The sequence below is a fragment of the Dichomitus squalens genome (assembly GCF_000275845.1).
Source record: "Dichomitus squalens LYAD-421 SS1 unplaced genomic scaffold DICSQscaffold_26, whole genome shotgun sequence".
NCBI lineage: Eukaryota > Fungi > Basidiomycota > Agaricomycetes > Polyporales > Polyporaceae > Dichomitus > Dichomitus squalens.
Window position 1 is genome coordinate 361,374 of NW_006766908.1, and position 25,951 is coordinate 387,324.

Here is a 25,951-nt window from a genome sequence, read left to right on the forward strand (position 1 = left end):
ACCTGTGTCTGCGTTCCAGGACGTCGCAGCAGAGGTAGAAAGCCAGGAATCGCGCTCTGAGGACGATAGGAGTGCAGCAGCGCAGCCAGCACTGACAGCGAACTCCTGGAGTGGGTCCTGGTCGCACTGGGAGGACTGGGAGGCCGCTTGCTGGGTCCTGGTCTTGTTTGGGCAACAATGCGAGCGTTGAGCAGCATATTGAGTCGCCCTGACACTGGCATAGCGTTTAGCCCTGCACTGGTCCTCAGGATGGCCTAGTCGACCGCAGAATGGGCAGGAGGTGGAGGGGCCAGCCTTGGGGAGGGAAGGGTTGCTGGAGGGAACCTTGGGGAGGGAAAACGACGCAGCAGGGGTGCGCGAAACCATGGTGGGTGGTCGATGACGTGGCAGGGGTCCGACGGGCGAAACAACGAAGCGAGGGGACAAAAACTGCGTCCAGGAGGACAGAAGGATGGAGGCAGAGTCCCAGAGCGAAAATGCGACCAGCAGGGGTTAGGAAGGCGAGCTGGGGACCAGGGAGCGGTTGGACAGGCAGGGATGGACGTCTGAGGCAGCTAGAGCGCAGGGCTCATAACCTGTTAGCTGCAGTGGGCCTCAGAGGGGTCACAATGGCCTAAGTCGAGCTCTGTAAGTCTTAAGGACTGCAGAGTCGGCTCAGGCGCAGATGACGGTGCACAGAGCACGTGGGAACTAGCTAACACGACCATACACTACGTGGCGCTGGAATGGCGCCAAACGGACCAGAAGTGCGTAAGGTAGACACTATTCTAGAGTGCAGTCAGATCTACAGTAATGGAGACTACCAGTGAAAGAAATGTAGTATCTGTATGGAAACGAGAGTTGTGACTATACGAAAATTATTGTAGATAGCGGACAGCGCGAACTATGTATGGCGCGATGCGGGACTTGGTGCGATTAAAACCGCAGGCGCTACAGCACTGGCTCCAACAGTTTTGACCTCTTGTCTCCAGGTAAGCCATTGCGTATTTTGCTCTGCAGATACTTGCTCAATACACTACTTATCTCCAGTCCCGTCTGTTGAGCTCTGCTCCAGTCTCACTGCGATCAGAGTCCGTTGGCACTTCTGCCTACATTGCTTGTTCTCCCCTACTCGCTCGACAGTCAGTCGTAACACACAGCTTGTTGGCTGTGAAAACAACTCAATACAGAGTTTGTTATTGTGTATAGAGTTAAGCTGCCAGCACAGCATTCATATCATGAAGCATACTCTATAGTGCACTCCATATTATATATATAGCCCTAGACATTACACTTATGCAAGTTCTAGCAGGTGGAACTCAAGGTGAGGTGTCACCACTTTGTCCAAGTCCAGCAGTGATAGATATATATATAGTACTTGTGGAGAGGACCTGTGCAATCTCTAGTGGTGCAGTGGCATAGAGCACCACTCAGAACAAGAGTGTTAGCTAAAGGTGAGGTTGAGGGTTTAAGACTTGCTAAAGACATTTTTAATATATTTTTTCCAGCACTTTGAATACATCCCGGGCTTATAAATAGATGATGTTGAGGTCATACAAATCATTTCCACACTAGTCATAAATTATAGACCTACGCTAACAACTGCTATCAATGTCTACTATAGTACTATTTCTGTCTACCATAGCGCTATTTTTGCATTAATTTACATTATTAGTGCAATTATATTTGAGAACCTCTTGATTTTGCACTATTTTTTACTATCTGACTAATATGTTTAATAAGTCCTAATATATACTCAATAGATGTAATTTTTCAAGATGGTTTTTACAGATGCAGGAGTTTAATTCTCATATATTCTCTATTTGTATTGAGGTTGAGCATGACTCCAGGGGCGTTCTTGATATATGGCCCTTCTTATACACCTTTTGGAAGCAGTGTCTGCATCAGTCTCCTGTAGGTCGATACTATTGTGCAGTGGTCTTGTACACAAATACCCAGAACTGCTTCCACCCCAACCAAATTGTCTTATGTTTTAACTGTTGCCTGCTAGAGCTTGAAGAGTACTTTCACTTATAGTCAATCTTGCTACATATACTCAATATCACATAACTACATAGCACATTGATCATGTCTACTCATTCTATTTAAGGCTAGCCGGCTAAAATCTCCACAATTTTCTTCTACATAGCACACTGCGTCTCACAAAACTTCTTGAAGATACTGATCATACGATTATTGTGCCGATGGCGCTCAAGCTGCTCTGCTTTGCACATTTATTGTCTCTCCTCCTAGGATTTCTCCAATGCCTGAAGAGTTGTCCTGATAGTGTTTTGTCAAGCTGACATTACTTGAAGTAGCAGATGCGATCAGCAGCCTCCTTACAATTGCGCTTTCTGGATTACCAGCTCTCCTTGTCCTTGCCATTGCTAGACATATCTGTCTTGCTTAACAAGGACTCGGTGTCAGAACCGACATTCATCCTGCACATGGCAGCATTTTAGAAGTAGGCTTCTTGGGCTGTCTTCTCCTCCTTCTCCTTTCGAATGAAATGATTAATCTATTACTGTCAGCAAGGTGCATTGAACTTACCTTTCACACCTTCGCATGCTTATTTTTGTTGATGTGGGAAGGTCCATCTCTCAATGCAGTAAACTGGTTGAGTTTGACTAATATAAAAATCTCAATTGATGGATGCTCTACAAGAGCACGGATAATGCTAGACCACAGATCTAGATTCTATAGAAGTACACTGAGCAAGTGCGAAAGCATCAAAAGACTTACCACATGAAAGTTAATCAACTTCCTGATTTTATACTTAATGGTGTCAGCACTAGAGTTCATGCACAGCTGCTATGCGTGCAGTGCAGCCATGACCTTGCTCCAGGCATGGCCCTTGGCCCTATGCTCTGCAAGTACATATTCTTTGAAATAGTCACTGTGACCATCTGCTGAAGCTCAAGCAATTAAAAGCACTGCGGCTAGATGGGAGAGGTGTCATGCTCAGGGCTGGGAGGATGCTTGAGGCTGTGAGGAGAGTGCTCGGGGCTAGGAGGGTGGATGAAAGCCAGGAAAAGCAAAAACTGTGGAGAGTCCCATATGGCATAAGGAGGGTTGGCATTAGAGTTGACATCAGGAAAATGTCATAGACTTGTACAGGCACTTAGGGTACTTGGCCAAGTACCTCAAGTACCCTAAGTACCCTAAGTTCAATGGACTTGGCTAAGTCCAGTGGGTTGACTTAGCCAAGTTCTGGTACTTGGCTAAGTTCTCTCAAGTCCTTGCTCAAGTTGCTGCTCAAGTACACTGTGAACTTAATACATGAAGATGATATGAGTGATTTGCTGTAAGGTAAAATTGAAATAACAGTGCTCTATATCATTGTCAAGTGTAGAACATTTGAAGGCAGGTGCAACCGCCATAGAAAATATTACTCATACAGAAATTTGAACCGGCAACCTCAGCAGCTAAAGACCTATGAGACATCTTCAACCACTGCACTATGGTGGCTTATATAATTATAGCCTATAGCATAACTATGTACCAGCATTTGCTGGACTTGGCAGAAATTCTTCACTGCCCTCTCTTTTATCATAGCAGAACTCGGACAGCTACTACTGATACTATAATTCTAGTGCTGCTATTCAGGTGCTGCACTTCTATATCACCCCTTTATCAGGCAAATAGAGCAATTTATAGTCTTCTGTTAAATGACATTGCCTTTCTTCTAATGGGCTCTATTGCTGCTCCCATAGACTTCGAACAGACCACTCTACAGCTAGTATATGGATGTTTGTAATGTATCTAATCAGATAAGAAGTATCCCAGAAGTGCAACCAATAGAACACCAATCGATCAATTCAAGTCAAAGTACACCTAAGTCAACCTGTGAAGTCTAAGTAGTGGTCTAAGTACCTCAAGTATACAGACTTAGTCCAAGTATGTGGACTTAGGCTCAAGTACAGAAACTTAGGCCTAAGTATTCAGACTTAGGCTTTAGTACAGGACTTAGGCCTATGTCACAAACTGCCCCTATGGCGCTACATTTCCTTTTCGATTTGGACCATGGCCTCGTACATTCATCCCTTGTTCTCTATTCGGTGTGGCTTCCCCTTATTTGCATATGGACAATAGCTCCCTTTGTGTTTCCCTTCGCTATTGTCCTACGTTCCTTATACTCTGTATCCATGGTGACACTATTGTTCTCTAGCACCCATTGTTTGTTCCCTGTATATAGCTGGACCCCTTGCTACCTGGAGACACTAGTTTTGACCTCTTATCTCTAGGTAAGCCATTATGTATTTTGCTCTGTAAATACTTCGCTCAATATATCCTTGTATCCAGCTGTTACATCTCATGCCTAAGTCCCTCCGGAACTCCGTCAGACACCACACTAACCCTGTCGGACCTTCAGACTTGCCTACAAATAGCTACCTAGGTACTGGTTTCCATCTCCTTTCCGGTCTCCAATGAGAACCATGTGGTTTTCTGAGTGTCTGCTCTGTCTCCGCTGGAATGTCCGTTTTTCCATATCAGTGCCTAACACCACTTACATCACAGCTCCACTTAGTGTCGGTGTTCCGCCAACTCCGGTCGGACCTCCTCCTCCGATATCTCTGATTTGGACTTTAGGGACGCTGGCTTCGTAGTATATAAACCCCCAGACTTAGCATGGTGTTTCTCAGTTCAGATATCTCGTTACCTCATCCCCTGTCTGCTACACTCTCTGTTACCTTACTGCGATCTATTTTTTCCGCCTCCGTCTGTTCTCCGCCGGCTCTCCATTCCGTCCTTTGTCCGACCTCCAACTCCGAAATCGAGGACACCCTCAGGATTTGTCACAGCCAACGAGCTGTGCCACCAAACAAATAAGGGTAAGCTTACTGGTGCAGAGGTTGATGCTGAGAAGCAGAGGTGACACAGCAAAGAGATGTGAAGAAGTATGTTCCCTAGACTAGAAGGGGCAGTGAGGAGGTAGGGCTGCTAGCTACCTACAGAGGAGATGGGTGATTGATGAGAAGATCAAGTCTGAAGTTTCCCTGCCTCAGACTCCCTACTATATATACTAATACAACGGTGCACAGACCAGGTACCTATTGACCATCATTTGATCAGAGTTCTCTGCCTCATGTCCTACCCTCTGACCTGCCTCATGGTGACCTTACGACTAATACCTGAGTCGTGCTGAGTCCGGACCCCTTCCAATGAGTAAGCGCTCCTGCTGTCACATCAGTCACCTGCTGGTGAGTGAGGATGGGCGCTCCCGGCCGTCATGAGGTCTGGGGTTCGATCCTGGCCCCTCCACTTTCTGATATGAGTTGTCCGCAGTCAAGGTGAGCATTTGTCCTAGTACACATGACCCTCAGGTCACGTGGCATGAGAAAACTGTGACAGGATCCTCAGGGTGTTGCCAATAGCTTTGCTGAAGTCCTCTTCCCGTGTCCGCCCAGTCCCAACTCCGATCCCCAGAACCCTGGAACTCTGGCGGCACAGATTTATCACTAGCTCTGCCTGTTGAGCTCTGCTCCAGTCTCACTGCGATCAGAGCCTATCAGTGCTTTTGCCTGCCTCGCTTATCTTCCACTTACGCACTCAACAGTCAGTCGTAACAGCCTAGATATGTGAACTTGAGTCTAAGTATAGGTCTAAGTCTGTGACATTTTCCTGATGGATCTGGAAATGGCATGCACTGAAGTTTACAATAGGTGGATAAGGAAGTAAAATACAGTACTTACATAGTAATATGCACCCGCACCTTGATGGTAACTCCAGGTCCAGCCAGGTAGAAGATGCTTCTCAGCTTTATTGGGCATGGTTGCATTGCAGTCAGATGGGATGATAGTTCAGTTTTAAGTTTTCGAGCTTGCTCTTCTGTAACAAAGCTGGCTAATCAGAAAGTGAGTTAGACACCAAATGGCTCATCCGACATCGCACCACTGGTTCAAAGATCGGGCAGATCCAATCTGGTTTTGAACCGGTTGCGAAAGGACTCTAATGTAGCAATTTGTTTGGCGGGGCATCTACCCGACAGAAAAAGGGGCCCAACCGGGATTCGAACCCGGGATCCCTTGCATTCAGAGCGTCACCCAAAGCAAGTATCTTACCTCTAGACCATTGGGCCATGTATGGGATCGCATGTACAGAGTAATAGCTATGTTTAGTACGTCTTGTGTGGGGCTTCTGCGGAGGGCAGCCTCAGACGCATTTCGCAACTACGACGGCTACCATCTCACAGCTACCTCCTCCCTCCCAGCTACCATCTCACAGCTACCTTCTCCCTCCCAGCTCTGCATATCAACTACAATGTCTGAAGGGTCCACCATTGCTCGTCCTGCTTCCGCTCATCTCCAACCGAGTCGTCGCACCGTGTCTCCCATTCACTCTCAGCAACCTGCGCCCGTGACAGCCATGTCTACCCACCCAGACAAATCCGCAGCAAAGTTTGGCCATGCTGACCGTATCCGTGGCGGCTGCATCCCATGCCCCGTGCGTATCCCGCCTCCGTCGCCCTCCTCGTCTCATGCTGACTGTGTCCAGGACGGGAGCATCTGTTATATCATCCCTATACCTTGCTGCTGCTGAGACGATGCAGCTCCATACCCCCTCGCGCTCCCTGTCCCCTCAGTCACTGGCATGATTGCCTTGCCCAGGACGTGCCTATCATATTGGTCCTTCCGGAGCGACTGTACAACGGACATCCACTTTTTTGTAGCTATACGAACTCCTGTATCAGTTATCTCGGCTATGCCATTCGTTCCGTTGTCGGTTTCAGCACCCCCCTTTGCGTGTTCTCGCCCTATATGCGACAAAGTGCTGCCCAGGCAGCGAATTCACTCTGACAGTGAGAAGCGCTCTGCTGGTGAATCTGCGTACCCCTCTCCGGCGCTCGTGACTAGCATCAACTCCTCATGGACAAGTTCGCAACACTTGAGCCCGTTCGTCTGTACAAAACACCCTCCTCTCCCAATCCACAAGGTCCCAAACGATTCTCGATCCATAAGCCTAGCTCGCAGCACGTTCCATCTCACGCTAGGACCAAGAGTTATGCTCCCTTCCAGCTCATCGGCCGGCTCCCTGTGGACCTCCATATCCTCATACTCACTTTCCTGTCCGTGCCCGACCTCCCCGCTTATGCTCTATGCTGTCGTGCTCTCGGAACTCTTGCAAAAGACGAGCGCGTCTGGGAAGCCCGATGGAAAGCATTCGGAGTCGAGAGGTACAAGCTGGACGACGTCCTGGATGCTCTAGAAGAAAAGGTCAAGGTACAAAACGGACTCGCGAAGAACAATGTGCCCCCCACACTCGCAACTGAAACTCTTGACGACGAGTTCGGCGACTTCACTTCCACCAATGCACAATCTGGAGAGATGGGTGATTTCGTCGGCGCGTTCAGCTTGTCCACTCCCCGCACGTCTGCCTTCGTCCTGCCGTCGTCGAAAACGTGTCGTACGCTCTATATACGTGCTCATACGCTCCTCAAGCCGCTTGTCCCCGCCTTGTCGTCTCCCCCGCACGCAGTCCTGTCTAACCTCTTCCCGTCGCCTGCCCCATCTCTCCGGCGTCAGGCGCACACCCTTCGGCTCTTGACCCTCTTCCTGTCGTCTGTTGTAAAACCACTCCGGAACTGGCAGACGCTAGCGTCGGCCCTCCGCGCCGCCGTAGATCGTTTCGAAGACGGTTTGCTCACCGCGTTCGACGTTGCAGATGGAAAGGGAGACGAAGCGGGCATGCACGAGGCTGCAGAGGCGAGCTGGGAGGTCTGGGACGGTTCCGGAGGGGAATGGGAGTTGGGCAAGGTATGGGCTGAGAAGCGGGAAATCTTCTACGAACAGGGCAAGTGGAAGCCCCTCGACAACTTCACGTAAGCCGCTCAGCTTTCTCTACTCGTACCTTCATTCATTGCCCGGTGTAGACAGAACTCTGAGCTCGAGTTTACTCCCATGGACGACTTCATGGCGGATATCCTAGCCGCACTGGAGGAACACGGCTCTCGTGCGATACGGGTATTCCCATCGGAAGCGAACGTGTTGATATCCTTTGCTGATCGCTTGGCAAGCGAGGTTGTAAGTGAACGTTTCACGCGGTCTATGATCTGGCAACGTCATTCTGAGGCAGCTACCGCGTTAGGTTGGGGAATACATCACGACGTTGCTCACCCGAGCCCGCGAGGTCTCCAATGAAATCTTCCTGAAGGCTGCGGCTGCTACCTTCAAGGAGTCTTGGCGCATGGTCGATACCATCATGCAAGTTGCTGCCGCTAAGGAGCATTCACAATTTCCTAAAACAACAGCGGAAGATGTCGTGTAGGCTGCACGTTTATATCGCCACGGCCGTTGTGATTCTGACAATGTGATCAGGTATAGGATGTTCGAGCCAAATATGGACGAATACCTCGACGAAGAAGTGGAGTATGTGAAGCAGAGCTTTGAGATGACATGTCGATCTTGGGAACAAAAGGTCGGTCGTCGGTCCACCGCAATCCAGGCGACATTCTTTTTCTCACATCCAATAGCTCTCAGAGCGCAAGGGTACTGCAGGGGTCCCTGCTAACGCCGATAATGCACGTTTTCTCAGCTCACACAATCCTGCGCAAGTCAAACGCACAGTGCTCGCCTCATTTACCGATGTTCTCCTGCTACCTGTGACAATCGTCCCCAAAGCGGTCGGTGCCGCGATCACCACCGGCAGTACGGCTGCGGTGCAGGGAATCCAGATGCTCAATCCGCAACGCTGGGGTGCGCAAGCCCCCGCTGGACCAGGATCATCCCCTTTTGCTCGAATGACGTCTTGGAACGCGAACGCAAAGGATGGCTATGTGCGCGATTTTGAGAAGGGCGGAGATGGTATGTTGTTTGATATTGGCGCAGACGAGGACGAAGAGCCCGCCGCTGCAGGCGACTCCAGCACCAGTGAGAAGACCCCTCGATGTGGGTGGTTGTGTTGCTACTCTCTGCGGGTCATCATTCAAAAGTTCCTCCAGCCTCTTTAACAGCCTCGCCCACGGTGGAATCGAGTAGTACGGCGCCTTCATCTCTACAGTCAACTCGAATGTCGACGCCGAACCCAGGCGCACCTCCGCCCACGTTGGACAACCTAGATCTCCTTCTTTCCTTGGACACGGCTTTGGAACTGATTCATGCAGACCGGGAGTCGCTCAAGCGAGCGGAGACGTTCTCCGGATACCCCGGATCCTATGGGCATCGCGTTCGAGACACCATCGAAGAGATATTCGTTCTCCTCCTACAGGCGTTAGGAGAGCGTCATATCAAACCAGGTTTCGGGATGTACGTTACCGGATTGGCTGCTACCGTCGCGGGGCACTGACGTATGTTACAGCGCAATCGAGCAAATGAAGTCATATAAACCTGCTGAGCATGATGAGACCAAGAGCGTCGCGCCGCTACTGCAATTCTTTGAGCTCGTCCACATAGGTGATACAATGCAGTCAATGATTCAAGTCTATTTCGACAAAGAGCTAGTGGGTCACCCTTCGCGTTCTACTTGTTGGCTTCCATATAAATGCTAGTCCGTAGGCCCCACATATTGATAAGACGGATTTCTTGAATGCCGTTGTGCGGGAGAAGAAACATTTCGAAGACGTCTTGGATGACAGCGTCGCTGCTGGTCTGAATGCCGCGACAGACGCGCTCATGACCCAAGTGAGTCCACCTCTACAATGCGTTACGAGTTTGCCGGAAGGACGTCCGCTTCGCAGGTAGAGCACATCATTCAGAAACTCACAAAGCCGCGCGAGTACTACCCGGCGGAAGATGGACCGCTGGACCTGGGTCCTACCGAGGGGTGTCGGGAGGCGATCAAGTGCTTGCAAATGCACTGCCAGCTGCTCAAGGGCAGCACGAACAAGGAGGTGCTCGAGGTATTCTACCAAGAGGTTGGGATACGTTTGATTGCGTAAGTGTTCTTGACCTGATGTGTTGCATTGCGTCGCGGCGGCTGAGTTCCCGCAGGATTCTACAGAAGCATATCAAACGCCAAATCATATCCTTGAACGGCGGATTCCAGGTGATCGCGGACTTGAACGCATACCACGCGTTTATCACTTCGCTGCGGGTGCCCAGCATCGCCTCCGAATTTGCGTACCTGAAGATGCTGGGGCACGTATATGTGGTGGAAGACGCCAAGGACCTTGCGCAAATCGTGAGGGATGTGACGCGATACGGGGGCGCATATCGGCCGGAGGTGGGTAGGCAGCGAGCTGGGCTGTTGTGAAACACGGTGACTGAAGTATTGGCAGGACATATACGAGTTTATTCAGCGGCGGTCGGACTGGAAGAAGATTGAGAAGACGGTGGACAAGACGATGTACAACCTGTCCTTCAAGGAGGACTGCGTCGTCTGCTGACCGGCCCGGACTCCGGCGCGCTCCTTTCTGACGTCAGCTAGACGCCTGCACCGGCGCAGCGAGCGCACGTGTCTTGCCCAAACCGGCTTTATCTCCTCAACCGCATCGCTCCTTCACCGCATCGCCGCCGTCCGTCGTCTGCAGCTGCTCTCCACCCGCCGTCATGTCCGTCCCCGAGTTCTCTCTCCGTCTCCAAGAAGGTAACAGTCGTCGCCTCGAGTGTCGGATCTGACAATCATAACTGAGGCCCACCAGGCATCCAGGGCGGCTTCGCGCCCCCCACGCCCAACGCCATCATCACCGTCACCGCGATCCCCACCCAGAACTTGCTCAACATCACCAGTGCAGTCCGTCCCAAGGGCACCCCATCTCTCCAAGACGCCGTCCCCAAATCCATCTCCGCTGCCAATGATCACACCGTCGCCCTTGTCACCGAGCTACGCGAAATACTACAGTCCATCCCCACCGAGTACCCTCCTGGCGTAGAGGACATCTACGGCTTGAACACCAGCATCGCCTTCGGCACCGATGGCTTCGAGTGGGCAAACGGTGGTCCGCAAGGCTGTGGCCATGGCGAGAGTCAGGTCAAGCCGACCGAGGAACAGAAGGCCAAGTTCAAGCGGGCGGTTGAGATCGTCAAGGAGCTGCAGGCCAAGGAAGCATAGTTCGAGGACGGGCGAGAGGATTGTATAACGAACTCATGATACCGTCAATCGGTGTACCAGCTTAAGTCGCCAACTACCCACTTCTGCGGCAGGAACAATGCGCTGCCACCAAACTGTCCCAAAGACTTTTCCGACAGGAGTATCATCTCTTCCGCCTCACAAGTCTTTTGCATCCTCGCCGAGCTGTTTCGCCGCGCCAAGCGTCTCGCCAACGACAGCACCCCCTTCCCGCACCAAGCTCTCTCTCGCCCCCTCCAGCACTTTCTCCCTCCCAGAGAGAAGCTCCTTGTGTTGCGAGATCGACCGCTGTAGACAAGTGTGTAGAGCGAGCTTCGTGCTGACAGCCAAAGTTGTTAGGTGACGTCAATCGATTCAAGCGAGAGACCCACTTTATATGCTCCTTGACCTGATTAACGCGCTCATCGTCAGAAGACCAGCAGTAGATCAGGTTGACCACATACGAAGTCGAGCATTCCTGAAAACCTCTCAGCCATTTCTGGGTGACGGCTATCGTGCAGATCAGTGGATGAGGCAGGTACAGACGATCACGTACCATCAGCACCCTTCGTCCACTCATCGATCGAACACTCGGACCACTTCTTCCGTGCCTGCTCGTAGGCGTCCGCGTGTGCTTCTATACAGATGTCGAGATCTTGACCAAGAAGCCGGTACAAAGCCTGCTTTGAATGCCCATCCCTCTGCGCGCCGAACGAGTCCTGGAGCGGTACTACGTCCGGCGCCCGGGTGGCCGGGCGATCGAGCCCCGGGCCATGATGAGCCTCAGGAGTCGTTCGACCACTGTAGATGGATGTATACTCGTCCTGTGCCATTCTAGTCACAAGATAAATGTGACGAACAGATCGCGCACCTCGTCGATTGCCGACTTGTACCTCTTCGCAGCGGTCCCATACTCGTGCTCTTCTCCGGTCTCCATCGCGGGTTCGGTGCGCTTCATAGGTCTACGCAGGGATGGACTACGGCGGTCGATGTTGTGGTGTGGGTCAAACCCACGTTCGTCGAAGCTACCGAGATCCGGAGTGGGAGGAGGACCCATAGATTGCGCGTGGCGGGAAGGCACGCCGTCGCCGTCCTCGTCGACCTCATGTATGCTAGCTAGAGAGGGGTGGGAAGCTGTACGAGAGCGAGGAGCAGCGAGGGGAGGATCGAAAAAGCGAGGAGAGTCAGTATCCTGGGTTTGAGGAAGGTTATTCTGTGCGTTCTTGTGATCGTCGAAAGAGAATGAGTTGGATTGGACTATATGCGCCTTGTTGGAACTGAAATTGCCATATTGACCAGAGTCGTCGCGAGGGCGCTGGTGTGGGAGAGGAGACAAGAAAGCATTCATAGAGACGAGACCTGCACTGGGGAAGAAAGGAGAGGAGGGCCTAGCTAGTCCAGGAGGCTTTTGCTGGCTGGTGATAGACTTGGGAGAACGAGAATGGGCTCGAGAGCTACCAGAGGAGCGAGAAAGAGCGCTTTGAGGCCGAGAGATGTTCTTGGCTCTGGCGAGGCCAGAGAGGTTAAGCGGCTTGAAGTGGGACGGCGGAGGAGGGGGAGGGGCGTCAGTGCGGCTGGATGAATGCTCTTGAGAACCGAGGCCTTGGGAGTCAGTAGCGTTGAGAAGACCATTCGCACGGAAGGGTTCATAGCCTGAAGGTGACGATGGAAGTTGGGCCTTGTCCGCGGCGGCGGTGTCCACTCGGGAGGCAGGGCGAGGCACAAATGGGGCTCTTGCACTCATGTCACTTGAGTAGACGGCGTTTCGTAGGGTTTGAAGCAGAGTGAACCGTGCAGAAGGAGGCAAAGTCGAGGTTGGGAACGAGGACGATGACGAGGACGACGACGAGGGCGACGATGAGGACGACGACGGAGGACGAGGACAGAGGAAGGAAGAGCGTCGGCGAGGACCCAACGACGGCAAGTTCCGGCCGGGTCACCGAACGAGTACTTACTGTCCGACGCAGCGGCGACGGTGATTGCAAGGTCAGTGACCGCAGCTGCTACCATCGTTCACATTAATATTTACCCCATGTCGGCAGGAGGCATGGCTGACCTCGGGTTGAAGAGCAGGCAGCGCAGCGACTATCGCTTCTTCCTCTCTTACCGCACACGCTGGTCCGTCTCCCGCACCTTCTGTGCCCTTCCTGCTCACAGCACATCATATCGCAGGATTGACAACGATCAGTATGCTCACATCAACAACTCCGTCTACTATCACCTCTTCGATTCCGTCGTCAACACATATCTCATCCAACATGCCCACCTCTCCCCCTCCTCCTCTCCTCTCATCGGCCTCGTCGTCTCCTCTTACGCCCACTTCTTCTCTCCCCTCTCCTTTCCTGCAGTCCTCGACCTGGGCCTCAGGGTCACCAAAATCGGCTCCAGCTCCGTCTCTTACGAGATCGCCGTCTTCGAAGAGGGAAGCAGCGTCCCTAGCGTCGTCGGCGGCTACACCCACGTCTTCGTCGACCGAGACTCTCGAAAGAGTCGCCGAATGGCCCCAGAGACAAGAGTAGGCCTAGAGAGACTCTTCATCACTACGGCCGTTCCCAAGCTCTAGCATACGATATCTACGCCAATCCGACCTTCTCTCAATTCTCGCACTATCGCTGCATTAATGCATGTCATGTGTCATTGCCGAGGCTACCTTCCGCTCGATATGACTAGCAAAGCTCTCGAACACACCACGCTCTCGTCCTTTCACCCAATCGAATACTAAGCAGCCCGCCTCAATTCGGATTCGACAAGTCATGCGAACCTCGATTGCTGCAACCTCTTCAACCTGCATTTCCTTCTGTCTCTTCCTTCTCGCAGCCCTAGACCAAACGTCTCCCGACGCCGAGACGATCAAGTCGAGCACCGGCGCTTCCGCTGCACCATGGTCCACAACCAGACCCTCCACAGAACAGATGATGTCCGAAACTGTCACAGGAAGCTGTGCGTCGTCGGCCGTTGGAGGGAGCCGCTGTTTCAAAGTGTTCCGAGCAGGCATGATATTTTGAAGCCCCGGATGAGAAAGCCTGGCTAGTGACTTTCGCACAGGTTAGATGACGCTCGCTGCAACCGGCTGAAAAAGTATACGTGCATCTGGGAGGCGGACGTCTTCGAACGACCAGGCGATGATCCAGCGCCTCGTTTGCCCCTGGACGAGCTCAGCGACCGCGTAGTTGTCCACCTGCGCGGCCAATCAGTACACGCATCTCTGACGGATGACAAGAGTACCTTGCTGTCCCGCAACGTTTGCACGATATGCTTCAGGCTCGACATCTTGCCTAGCATGGACGTATACCATCTGTTCTGGACGTCGCATACATCCTCCCGCGATGATAAGCCAGCCACGTACCTACACCTGTCTTTCAAGGCTAGACTCTCCTCTACCATTCGTCCGACGAAAGCCGTCTCACCTCCATCGGTGATCATCTCCACATCTGCGCCCGTACATACCTTGCAGTGCTCCCATTGAGCGATGAAGATGTGCGCTATCGCGGCCACGTACCGCGTTTGGGCCAAGTTCCTTGGCAGCTGCCGATTGGGCGACGTCTTCACGACTGCTGTAGAATGGCGGATTGCACATCACGAAATCATAATTCACATGGCTACACCAGGTCAGTGCACCCGAAGGAGTTCGCCGGGCGGAGACGTTCGCACCTCTGGAACATTGGGAGAAGCATGGGTCCTTCCTTGTCCGCTCGCACAACGGATATCCTGTCTTGCAGTCCATTCGCGCGCACATTGTACCGCGCATATTCCAAGGATGTCTCGTCGACATCTGCAGGGAAAGCATCGGTTGGACGCCCTCCAAGTGGATAGGCACACTGACCTGTCCCCGCAAAGGTCCAGTTGGGGTGCAAGCTGCACCCAAGCAGCGGATATATTGCCGACGCGCCTGTCCCTCTGCTGGCGTGGTTAGCTGTGTGGTGCCTATACGGTGGTGTCACTCACATGTCAAGCCCTCGTACGGGGTGAACGCGGTCATCAGGTCGAATAGCTAGCGAAGATGCTTCCACGATGTCCTCCAGCCACAATATGTAGTTCAGCCTATGATCATGATAGTCAATCGCAATGAGATGTGAAGCACAAGAGGCAGACAGACCTATTGGGTACCTGTCACAGGATCAGCATGCATGAAGCAACACTAGCTCGATGCATCATACCGGTGGGCAGAGCCGATTTGGAGGCAATTCCAACGTAAGTCCAAAGTCCCGGTGTAGGATCGCCTCGGTGAGTCTCCTACATGGGGTCAGTCATGAAATGCAAACGCATAGCCAATGCGGGAGCATCAACCTCTGTGAAGCCTCATCCTTGAAGTCGATCGACGACCCATTCGCAGTTGCGATGATGCTAGGCCGTCGCGTACACGATTAGGCACGTCGTCCTTGCGATTAGCGTCTGCGAGCTTACTGTTGTTGGAGAGGAGGGTAGGCATCCGCAAGTGCTTGAAAATCGGGTGGTTCCCGGTATGGATTACGTGCATGCATCCGTTTGCAGCGGGAGGAAGTTATCTCCGAAAGCTGAGACTCAGGCGAGCTCACGGCGGTAGACAGACGAAATAGTGCGCGCTTGCACCGCATAGCTTTGTGTAATGCTTGCATGAAGCAGCCGAAGTCGCGTTCAGATCGGTACTGATTGCTGCGGTGTACTACAAGTGTGACTTGATACAAAATTTGGCAGCTCGACTAACGATACAGATGGAAGAGTCGTGCGTATGAGAGTGGGTGTGATACATGTTGAGACTAGGATGTCCGTGGGTAGAAAAAGTATCGCTGCGAGGGGAGCTCATTACAAAGGCATCGCATAGCGGAAGGTATAGTAGATGGGGTGGTCACACGCGGAAGAGGTAACGGATAGCTCAGACTGGTACGTGTGATATTCACCACGCGACACCAACGCTCAGCCTACTGGGAGCAAAGGTCGGATGCATCCTCTGCTGAGCCAAGGAAGACGGCGCACCTAGTCGACTCCCTCAAATTGGCATCCCAGACGAGGCGCGCGTCTTGCTCGTCGGCCACAGCGCCTGCGAGATCCAGCCTTCCGCCATCCGACACGGTGGTGCCGGTCGGGAGTGCGTGTGAGATTTCGCCCTCCTCTTGCCCGCTAGCGATGCTGCCGACGATCGACGCCATGTCGCTCATGGTCTCTTCAAGAATGATGGATAAAGGCTGCCCAGGGATGTGCGTGTGGACGCTCATCCCCAATACTGCTGCCAAGTCACCTCGCGACGCGTCCCTGGTGAACGCCTTGGCATCGTCGTCCATATCGTGGTCCGTGAATGCGTCGATAGCATTGGCGTCCTCGCTTCGGCTTTCAAGCCCGGGGGTCAGAGCGAAGCTGTCGCAGCTTGTGGAAGTGGCAGGAGTCCTGACGTCGAGCCCGAGTCCGATGCCTAGAGCACGCGAAACAGCGTCGACATCAAGTTTACCATTTGGGTCTTCAAGCTCAGTGATATCCCAGCTGTGTCGTGGCTCGACCTTGGCAAAAGACTGACTAGCAGCACGGGAGGTAGACGGTGGAGACCCATTGCCAAGCTCAGAGATAGCCAGAGAAGGGGAAGCCACTGAGACACTCTTGGTAGCCTTGACGATGTTGAGGGGCTTGGTGCGAGGTTGGGCCTGATCGGTAGGTCTTGAGAAGCTGTCGAAAGCGGTCACCAGGGGCGAAGAAGGGCTGTGGTGAGTGGGACTGCGCAAGAGGGACTGGGTGATAAGGGTGTGCTGATCTGTCAGCCAGTCGCGGGGCAAGACGATGCAACTTGTGGGTCTGAGAGAAGAGGTGTAGATAGGCTTGGGGACAGGTATACCGGGAGCGAGAGGAGAACGAAAGATAGCGAGGGAGAGAGAGGCGGGAGAAGCGTTGATGGACAGAAGGGAGGAGGCGGTCGATGAGGGATGTCGCTCGGCGAGAGTGGCGAAAGGAACGAGAGGGGAGCGTGGAGACGTGAAAGGAGTATAGAAAGGCACAGCTTGAGAGCGAGCAGGTGAGGGCCAAGCGGTGAAGTATGAGATGAAGGAAGAGCTTACAGGAATCTGTGGTGTCGGCCGAGATCTGGTGAGAGGTGAGGGAAAGAGAAGAACGATCAAGGAAGACCGGAGGAGTCGCGGGCGGTGGTTGATAACAGGCAGGATTGAGGACTGGTGCCATGATCTGCATGAGGGTGGGGGAAGTGTCGGCGGATGATACACGAATGGATGGAGGGATGAGGATCGGTGAGGAAAGGTGTTGGAGGCTACAGGTGGAATAGTCGGGCTCAGATCGTGGGCGATGGGTGGTGGGGAAGAAATGTGAATGGGGCCGGAGAAAGGAGCGGGAATGGAGAGTGAAGGAGGAGAGGGAGCTAGTGTTCGCGGTTTTGGAAGAATCAGAGAATGCAGGACGAGGAGCACGGACGGAAGGAGGGTTGCGCGACGGAGGGTTGTTATATTTGTGTATTCTGCAGGAGATGGTGGTCTCCCAGTTGGGAGAGCCGAGAACGCCGACGAGGTAGGGGGAGATGTATAGCAAGAAAGCCGAGGTTACGGAGTAGAAGGGGGTGGCGGAGAGGTGAATGGAGAGAGAAGAGACAGTGTGGATGGACTGGGCCCTGCGGAAGCGGAGGTAGACGTACTTGAGGGCGGCGAGAACAGGGAAGGGTACGAGGGCGAAGATGAGAGGCAAGGGCTGCAAGGATGCGGGGGACAAGGAGCCATCCGAGAGCGGTAGCGCGAGGACGGAGACGGGGAGAAAGAGGAGGATGAACGTGGCGGGACTCGGGGCCATCGCAGAGGTGTTACTCGTCGTCGTCGTCGTCGTCGTCGTCGTCGTCGTCACCGTTGCCGTCGTCGTCGTCGTCGTCGTCGTCGTCGAGGAACAAGGCGGGCGGAGGCTGAGCGCCATCGGAACCCAACCAGCGCGGACCGGCGGCACGGATCGTGCAGTCGTCCGGCGATCAAAACATGGCCGCTGGCACCGGTCATCAAGCAACTTATGTACTGCTCTGCTCCGGACGTCGACCATACTCAAACCCTCCTCCGATACCAAACTATTCAGTCGTCTTCTCTGACCCGCACATCCACCGAACGCCGCAACTAGCCTCGCTTGCCATGGCACCAGATAGTGAGTTATCCGCCCCACGACCGTTCCCTTCTCCCGGTCTCATCGTTCACTCCTCCCTCTCAAGAACAGCCCAACTTGGACGACCAACTTTCCGCCCTTCAACACACACGCAAGGACCTAAACACCCTCATCGCCTCCGCTCCCACCCGCGGTGCTCTTGTTCCTTGTATGTTTCCGAACTTCATCCCCTACTCTCTCACCACTCATTCCTCCCAGCGTTCCCTCCAACAGCTTCCACCACTGCTCTTCTCGCCTCATTTCTCCTCCTTGCCTCCTTCCTCAGGGGAGCAACGCTCTTCTCAACTGATATCGTCCAAGTCCAAACACACGACCATCGTGTCGGACGGCTTCCCGGTCTGTCCCTCCAGTCAACGTCCATCTTGAGCCCTAGATTCACCCATCCTACCAGCTCTGGGCTATAACGGTAAGCAATATATAGTCTCGCCCCATCTCAAATCAATCGCAATCATCTCACCCTCTCCCACAAGCATGGAACGCGTATGGCGTACGCCTCCAAGCTGTCTCTAACACCATGCTCTGTTACCCACTTGGTTCTCTAGTGCAACATCAACGAGTCCATCGTTCTTGAAGCCGCAGAATACCTTGACAACCTCGGTCTCAAGGTCATTCGTTCATTTTTCTTCACCGGCTCACTGCCTTACCTAGTCTCCTAGGATGTCGGTTATCGCCGTGTCAACCTTGACGACTGCTATTCCGAGAAGAGCCGCAGTCCCGCCGGAGACATCGTAGCCAGTAGGTCTTAGCCCTTCCGGATGTCATCAATCTCCTCTCAGTTCGGTTACAGGCGCAGCTCGCTTTCCCTCCGGAATGAACAGCCTGACGGACAGGATACACGCCCTTGGACTGTATGTCTGCTGCGTCATCCTCGAGACCCATTGTCTTACCCTCACGTCAGCGACGCTGGTATCGTGAGTAGCTACCCCACCCTTCGATCCTCGTCCTCACGCCGTGCCTCGCGACCCAGTACAGCGATTCTGGTTGGTTCACTTGTCAGCTATACCCCGGCTCCTATCAAAACGAGTACCGTGACGCGAAGCTGTTCCAAGACTGGGGTTTCGACTACCTCAAGTATGTCTGTCAATCTGTTTGTTCCACAGAACAGAACGCTGATAGCTTCAGGTATGATAATTGCGCGAGTACGATGGTTCATCCCTCACAGCCCCGCATTTCATGGCTTCTGACCACAATGGTAGTACCGTACGACGACGTAATCCGCCAGGGGATCGTCGGTAGTCAGTCGCATATCCCTTAGTCGCTCAATCTCTCGATTTGACTGTACAACTGTCGCTCCATAGAATACCAGCGCATTGCCGACGCCATCGCTCAGTTAGCCTCGGACACGGGAAAATCGCCGCTCTTTCTTTCCCTCTGTGAATGGGGCGAGGTAAGTCCCAATCCCCTGCCATTGCATGTTCCCGTGCTCACATCAAGGTATGCAGGAGCAACCCTGGTTGTGGGCGCGGCGATACGGCCAAAGCTGGCGTGTAAGTGCGCCCACTTTCCTCGTAGGTCGCATCTGATGTTCCCGTCTGATCCCAGACGACCGGTGATATCAGTGCGTACTGTTCCCCCGACGTTACCCATGACACCGATTGTCTCGTTCGTCCCTGTAGGCCCAAACTGGGGTTCCGTGACGGATATAATCAACAGGTGAGTGGCCGGAATGACATTCCTTCGGTTCGTGGCACTCATCGTGAGATTCCAGGAACTCTTTCATCGCTTGGGCATCGGATTTCTATGGTCACAACGACATGGACATTGTAAGCCGGCACAATCGTTATCACGTGCACGACTCGCTCACGTCGACTATGCTTGGCTCTCTGTCAGCTTGAAGTGTGAGCTCTGCGCATCTCTTCAAAGCTTGACTGCTATCTCACGCCGTCATCTGTCACAGAGGCAACGGGGATCTCACATATGAAGAGGCTAGGACCCACTTCACCGTCTGGGCCCTCATGAAGTCTCCTCTCCTCATCAGTGCGGATGTAGGTTCCTTACGATTTGTTGACTATCGAGCTATCGTAACTCATGTAATTCACAAAGCTTTCGTCGATCAGCGAGGCGGATCTCTCTATTCTGGCGAATGAGGAGATCCTTGCAATCAATCAAGACGATGTCATCGGCACGAGCATCACACCGTTCCGATGGGGAATAAACGTGAGTTAACTTGCATACCACCCATTCTCGTCGCCGTGGCGGCTGATCCAGCCTGCGTGGCAGTCTGATTGGGTGAGCAATTCAACCCATCCAGCACAATATTGGAGTGGCGAATCTCAGAACGGCACGGTGTTCATGCTGGTGAGTCATTTGCGCGTTCTGCTTCCCAGCAACGACGTCCACTGACTCACTTTTCGTAGATCAATACACTGGACGAGCCAGCTGACATGTTCTTCAACCTGACTGAGTCTCCATGGGTTCGCGCTGGCCGCCAATATCACGTTCGGGTACGTTGTCATGTCGCCCCATGTATCACCGAATTGATGTGGACTATCGATAGGATCTCTGGGCGCACACGGACAACGGGACGGCTGTGCGCAATTTCACCGCCGAAGCTGTCCCAGGACACGGTGTTGTCGCTCTTCTATTGCAGGACGCTGGAGATGAACCGGATAACGCGGGGCCCCCATGTGCTCGGCCCCATTGGTGTATCCATAAGAATGGGACGTTGGCGCCTGGTGCGTGAACTCAGACTCAATCAGAACAGCCATTTCAGTTCCTCCTGTACGCGATGCAGTCACGTCCAATACAAGCCTGCATACGAGCTCAATTGGGTTGCTCTGATGCAAGAGAACCTCTGAATGATGCGCCCCAAGACTTTGTTTGATATACTTCTCATTCAGTACGTTATGTCGCGTGACCTTCGCCTTCGTGCCACTCCTTGCAAGGGTTGTCTCCGCCCACTAATCAAGATCGAGGCGGGGCTGCCAGATGCTGAATGGCTGACCTCGATCGCGCGTTCAGAGGCTGGCGCCAGCCTCCATGACAGCCCTCTAGTCCCAACAGTATGTCTTCGTGGACGTACACTGTCTCTGTTGGAACCCGAGTTGACCTTGCGTCGGTTCTCGCTAGGCCTACCCGATGTCTGTGGCTCAGTCTCCGACACCCTCCGTCGGGCATCTCAAGTATGTCGATCCTACCTCAGGTCCCATGCAAATCGACCGCAAGCACGCAGCCCTGGTGAACTACACCATATGCATCGCCACGGTGCTTTTTGGCATCGCGCTCATCACCGTTTTTGCTCTATGCATCAAGTGGCGAAAGCGTGCCGCTGACCGTCACCTAAAAGGTAGCGCCAATACCGTCGTACGGAACAACACTATATCCTATCTCTCCCCAGCGCGTCGCTCCCTAACTCCCAAGTTCCCTCCTCCTGGCCTGTCCTACTATGAAAGCACCCTCAGTCCTCTGGCACTCCCTCCGACGACACCCCCTCCAGCCTACGCTGCGACTCACGTCACGGCGCCATGCACTTGCCCGGCATGCATCAATGGGACATTGCCGACTTACCCGTGTCCCTCTCCCGCCAGCTGTGCTACCAGTTCGAATTCCAGTCCCATCGAGACTTCATCGTCCGCGTATGACTCGGCCTTGAGGACGCCAAAACCCACCCGGTTTGCTGGTGTCATCTCAGCTCTTCGCTCATACCCTACATCCGCCAATCGATCACCCAGGACACCCAGCCCGAATGAGAATGCAGTTCGCAGGAGCTTTCAGAGGACCCCTCCAGATGGACATGTCCGGTCGTCTCAAGACTCTCCTCTAGCAGTCCACGGTCAAGAACGCGCCGTCCAAGATGCTACCAGTTCCTCTGACAGCAGCGCCTCATTGACCTTCACCCCACCCTCTGACGCGTTTGATACCCCTTCCCGCCAAGTCTCTGGTGTCCGCTTGCCTGCTCTTCAAGAGCTCCCTGGCGACGGCGACAATAATGCTCTCTGTCACGATGGACGAACAGGTTCCAGCATCAGGGCTCGCTTCCCCCTTGACTTGGCTGTATCCCGCGGTTATCTCGCCCACATCCTTGTGTCCCCTCCAAGTGAGGACCGCTTGGACGCTCTTCCCGACACTGGCGACAGCGAGCTCGCGGCACACACCATCACTTCCGCTACGGGAACAACTCGCGGATGTGCTCCTGGACCAGGCTCGTCCGGGACAAAGGCTCCTGAGACCATTGAGGATGGCCTCGATGATGCCTCTTCTGCCCAGACGTCCGCTGCTCACCCCCGGTCCGAGGCGTGGTTTACTGAGGTGGACTGGTTCGGCAAAGAGGGGCCCCTCGCCAAGTATGATGAACATGCACCCGCCACGGCCAGTCTCTATGGGCAAGCGTTCTAATTGGCCAGCGCACTACACGCAGCTTCTTCTCGTTGGCCATTGTCATCGCGCATCGTTTTCTACTTAGCAGCCCATGTCAATAGTCTCCCTCAGCATCAGTAAGCGGTATTTCACGATCGTCATTGCTCTCAGCTAGACGGTATATCAAATGTTCTTGGCGTATCGCACATAATGTATATCGACATGTTATTACCGAACGTATCTCGATTGGCGCCACTGGTCTTGCCAGTGCTGCAAAGCATCTTGCATAGAGGCCCCATCGTTTTCGACCTACTGCCGTGGTTGACAACGGCGACGAGCATCCATGCTTGATCGGGACCGAAAGTCAACTCACGCTGGGTGTATCCCCGTGGTCGCACCAGAGAAAGAAGTCATTCAAAGGAACATCGCCGCAGCTAATTGTCGAGCTTCGATTGCAGGGCGATGTCTTGCATGACGTACTCTCGTATTGGGTCGTTCGTCTCACGTCAGCCATAAGGACTAATGGTCAAGAGAATTTGTGTTAGAGAACAGTAGTGGACAGTAGAGGAGTGCTGTCGGCAGTATAGGACGTGCTATATGCAGTCATTGCCTGACGACCGCTAGTTATCCAGAAGCTATTTCTGTGCGCTCTTCCCGCATATCATCTTGTGGCTTTCCTTCCAATGAGCCTGACGAGTGGAACGCGACCTGGGATAGCACGCACCCGCTGAGAGTCCTTTCCGCAATAATACCTCTGTCCACACCGTGAACATGCCTTGAGATCGTGGGGCGTGCCGCAGTTGGCGCAGGCGGTATTCGTCGGCTTGTCCTTCCTGGTCAGCTTGACGCCTTCCTCCAGGAACATGCCGCCATGTCCGGGAACAGGTGTCTGCGAGACGGCGGTGCCCTTCTTCATGTTCCTGGCCGTGCGCCCGAGCCTCGAGAGCATACTCGAGTCGCTGTTCATCTCATCCATGGGGGCGAACGGCGTCACGAACTTCTTGCTGGCGTAGTGCAGGCTGCCCTTGCTGTCGAGTGCATCGCGGATGGCCTTGCGCATGCCCCCGAGGTCGAACGCATCAAAGTCGTAATCGAGGGGGTCGAGCGGGGGGTTCTTGTCCTGATAGTTGGTAGCGCCGAACAGTACTTTGACAGCATTGCGTTTTCCGGCGGGGGACTGTGCCGCTTTCCGCAATTGAATCGCCCAGGAGAAGGTGCCGGAGGACTCGCCGTCGGGAGGGTAGCCTCCGGCACCATCGAGTACGACGACGGCGCCGGTACTTGTATCGCGGGGTGCGATCTCTTCGAGCTGCGGAAACGGTCCAAATTGGGGGAAAGGCTAGCCTGCGAACGAGAGCCGTACCTTGATGTCGACCCACCAATTGTCGCCAGAGTCGTATTGGTAGCCTATGACGTCTCCTTCTTTTTGGAGGAAGGGGGGCGATGCTAAACTTGGAAACTAAAAGATCAGCGGTGACCTGTGGACGGTAAGCGCAGGCGTGGAACGGACCCTTCCTCGGGAATATAAGCATAACCAGCTTTATCGAGGTGAACGGAGGCATCGATGGCATTGGTGTCCTAGAGTCGAGCATTGTGAGCGTGAAGAGCCGTACGAAGTCAAACAGATATCTGACCTTTGGACCGATAAGGGCGCCGTCTTTGTAGTCGTGAAAGGCATGAGCATGAAGATTGCGGACCCTTTGTGAGAAAAGGTGAGCGCTATCGGGAAGGGCTATGATGGCAATAAGATGGGCGAGTACCAGCCCCAGAGGGGAGTGATTATCTTGTCGGCAAAGACGGAGAGAGGAAGGCCTGCAGAGAGACGGATACGGCGCCAATAACGATCTGAACGGGGGTCATATGGATTGTCGATGAAGCTGGTGGAAGGAGTGAGGAACGGAGAAGGATGGAAGAGATCGGGGGACGGACGGTAGAGAGAGATAGAGGGTGAAGTCACGGCGAGAGAGGTCGGTGATATCGAGCTGGGAGAGCTGAGCAAGCTGGAGGGATTTGAGGTGAGAAGGAAAGTGGAAATCGGATGGGACGGGACCTTTCTATCGATGAGGGCGTTTATGAAATGGATCTCTGGGTGGGGAATGTCGGAGGTGTAAAGGCGCTGGGTATTCATCTGGGGGTGGGGATGAGAAGGGGGAAGGAGAAAGAAGAGAGAGGGGGAAGGCGGACGGTTCGCTGCATGATGCGCATGCCGTCGGGGTTGCGGATGCCTCGGTCGTCATGCTGGATGGGAGAAGAAGTGAGAAAGAGGGAGGGGCCGAGGGGGGGAGTAGGCAGACTGGATAAATGCCCCAGGAATCGACATAGCCGTTTCTGCCTCGTCTGGGGGTAAAGGTCGAGGGATCTAGAGGGGGAATGGTGTCAGATGAGAAGGTAGGACATGCAAAAAGAGAGGAAGGGGAAGAGACCTTGCCAGAAGATCTCATCGCGATCTGAGCCAGGGTCGAGGAGATGGAATTTGACGAACTTGGGGAGCTGGAGATGGCCTACAGGAGTCTTGCGACGGGGGTCTCTGGGGTCGATGTTGAGTCGGTCGCATTGAGCGAGCCAGGCGCGAAGACTGTCCTCTGCTGCGTCCAGGCCGAAACTAATCGCGGTCGCTGTTCTTGCGGTTGCTGTTCTTGCACAGTGACCTGTGCCAAGTACTACACTGTGCCTGTACTTACAAGTACTAGTGCGACCCCAGAAGCGACGCATTAAGCGCCTGACCCCAGAAGCGACTGACACGCCTCCAGGTCTCGCATTTCCCTGTCAATAAATGTACAAATGTTACACATGAGACTATGTGCTTCTGAACTATTACTTCCAAAAAGAAAGAAGGAAATCGGGAGGAATTCGCTCCCGATACAAGTCAATCTGAGTAGGGTTCCAGGGGTTTACTAACCTTGTTGAATTGCCACAAAGAGATCGGCCCTGCCGATCTTCTTGTAACTCCAGAAATTATTTCTAACATGTGCACTGAGTATTACAATCCAGTTTCCGAAGCATTACGGATTGCGGTACCTGAGGAATGGGAAGGGGGTCTCTCGTGCGTGACATTCAGCCACTGACCGAGATAAGGCTGACTTTGATTTTGAGCGCCTCGACTAGTGTTCCTTCCGCCAACGTCGTTATCAAACGACTGATAATGGCGGTGTTCAAATCGGTAGTCTTCGGCACCGTGACCATTGGTGACAATCTGTGGGCGCCTTTCCGTCGTTTCTGGGGTCAGACGTGTAATTCCACGATGCTCGAAGCAAAATTCCACCGATCGCCTTCATATTTGACGGGTATATACTGTCTACGATACAGATCAAGTGTACCAAATCTGAGATTTATGGGGGAAGATGCGATGGAGATATGCACGAAATACATTCTGGGCCGTCGCTTCTGGGGTCACACTAGTAAGTACTAGTACTAGCGGCTGCCGCCAGCGCGTGCATTCCACGTGATCGTATGTCTCGGGCCGAGAGTGGGACGCGCCTCAGTCGCGCGCATCTCGCACCTCGCACTTTGCTCTTTGGCACTTTGCTCTTTGGCACTTTGCTCTTAGTTCAGCCTTGCTCGTTGCACTTAGCCTCAGCCTCCG

General features: G+C 53.5%; 6 protein-coding genes and 1 non-coding gene across 7 annotated transcripts; 4 read left to right on the forward strand and 3 right to left on the reverse strand.

The window, feature by feature from the left end:
* Nucleotides 1-5,974: 5,974 nt before the first annotated feature.
* Nucleotides 5,975-6,058, reverse strand: DICSQDRAFT_t122. The gene has a single exon. It is a non-coding gene; the product is annotated as a tRNA-Pro (tRNA).
* A 182-nt stretch (nucleotides 6,059-6,240) lies between these two features.
* Nucleotides 6,241-6,519, forward strand: DICSQDRAFT_148404 (uncharacterized protein; the record flags this gene model as incomplete). Its single annotated transcript, XM_007367579.1, has 2 exons — nucleotides 6,241-6,423; nucleotides 6,475-6,519. 2 exons carry the CDS (start codon nucleotides 6,241-6,243, stop codon nucleotides 6,517-6,519), a joined length of 228 nt encoding a protein of 75 aa, XP_007367641.1.
* A 326-nt stretch (nucleotides 6,520-6,845) lies between these two features.
* On the forward strand, nucleotides 6,846-12,081 carry DICSQDRAFT_108611 (uncharacterized protein; the record flags this gene model as incomplete). Its single annotated transcript, XM_007367580.1, has 11 exons — nucleotides 6,846-7,798; nucleotides 7,850-8,000; nucleotides 8,065-8,240; nucleotides 8,295-8,394; nucleotides 8,450-8,864; nucleotides 8,918-9,221; nucleotides 9,274-9,415; nucleotides 9,471-9,596; nucleotides 9,653-9,849; nucleotides 9,906-10,137; nucleotides 10,193-12,081. The coding sequence occupies 11 exons, from the start codon at nucleotides 6,846-6,848 to the stop codon at nucleotides 10,298-10,300; spliced, it is 2,904 nt and encodes a 967-aa protein (XP_007367642.1). The 3' UTR covers nucleotides 10,301-12,081.
* Nucleotides 12,082-13,009: 928 nt separating this feature from the next.
* Nucleotides 13,010-13,525, forward strand: DICSQDRAFT_64706 (thioesterase; the record flags this gene model as incomplete). Its single annotated transcript, XM_007367581.1, has 2 exons — nucleotides 13,010-13,080; nucleotides 13,135-13,525. The coding sequence occupies 2 exons, from the start codon at nucleotides 13,010-13,012 to the stop codon at nucleotides 13,523-13,525; spliced, it is 462 nt and encodes a 153-aa protein (XP_007367643.1).
* A 37-nt stretch (nucleotides 13,526-13,562) lies between these two features.
* On the reverse strand, nucleotides 13,563-15,485 carry DICSQDRAFT_108620 (S-adenosyl-L-methionine dependent methyltransferase). Its single transcript, XM_007367582.1, has 12 exons — nucleotides 15,367-15,485; nucleotides 15,250-15,306; nucleotides 15,120-15,195; nucleotides 15,059-15,069; nucleotides 14,908-15,003; nucleotides 14,786-14,859; nucleotides 14,614-14,734; nucleotides 14,462-14,561; nucleotides 14,309-14,409; nucleotides 14,188-14,257; nucleotides 14,051-14,140; nucleotides 13,563-13,996 (listed from the first exon to the last, which is right to left on the reverse strand). Exons 1-12 carry the CDS (start codon nucleotides 15,441-15,443, stop codon nucleotides 13,580-13,582), a joined length of 1,290 nt encoding a protein of 429 aa, XP_007367644.1. The 5' UTR covers nucleotides 15,444-15,485; the 3' UTR covers nucleotides 13,563-13,579.
* A 2,120-nt stretch (nucleotides 15,486-17,605) lies between these two features.
* On the forward strand, nucleotides 17,606-20,879 carry DICSQDRAFT_156203 (glycoside hydrolase; the record flags this gene model as incomplete). The annotated part of the gene is made up of 20 exons (XM_007367583.1): nucleotides 17,606-17,878; nucleotides 18,615-18,677; nucleotides 18,729-18,807; nucleotides 18,860-18,920; nucleotides 18,971-18,983; nucleotides 19,040-19,143; nucleotides 19,195-19,211; nucleotides 19,269-19,307; nucleotides 19,371-19,459; nucleotides 19,515-19,559; nucleotides 19,615-19,630; nucleotides 19,689-19,725; nucleotides 19,781-19,835; nucleotides 19,903-19,910; nucleotides 19,970-20,057; nucleotides 20,116-20,229; nucleotides 20,293-20,370; nucleotides 20,430-20,516; nucleotides 20,570-20,747; nucleotides 20,807-20,879. 20 exons carry the CDS (start codon nucleotides 17,606-17,608, stop codon nucleotides 20,851-20,853), a joined length of 1,491 nt encoding a protein of 496 aa, XP_007367645.1. The 3' UTR covers nucleotides 20,854-20,879.
* Nucleotides 20,880-23,003: 2,124 nt separating this feature from the next.
* On the reverse strand, nucleotides 23,004-25,080 carry DICSQDRAFT_64661 (uncharacterized protein; the record flags this gene model as incomplete). The annotated part of the gene is made up of 10 exons (XM_007367584.1): nucleotides 23,004-23,057; nucleotides 23,093-23,677; nucleotides 23,732-23,819; nucleotides 23,879-23,946; nucleotides 24,003-24,066; nucleotides 24,129-24,245; nucleotides 24,298-24,368; nucleotides 24,419-24,496; nucleotides 24,663-24,727; nucleotides 24,792-25,080. The coding sequence occupies 10 exons, from the start codon at nucleotides 25,078-25,080 to the stop codon at nucleotides 23,004-23,006; spliced, it is 1,479 nt and encodes a 492-aa protein (XP_007367646.1).
* Between the last annotated feature and the right edge of the window lie 871 nt (nucleotides 25,081-25,951).

Excerpts from the sequence above, each read along its gene's own strand:
- DICSQDRAFT_108620 (XM_007367582.1), bottom strand. The coding sequence starts at position 15,443 with ATGCATGCACGTAATCCATACCGGGAACCACCCGATTTTCAAGCACTT. Across the intron at positions 14,562-14,613 it reads CTTCTCCCAATGTTCCAGAG|CCATGTGAATTATGATTTCG; the intron begins GTGCGAACGTCT and ends GACCTGGTGTAG. Across the intron at positions 13,997-14,050 it reads AAGACGTCCGCCTCCCAGAT|TCACTAGCCAGGCTTTCTCA; the intron begins GCACGTATACTT and ends CCTGTGCGAAAG.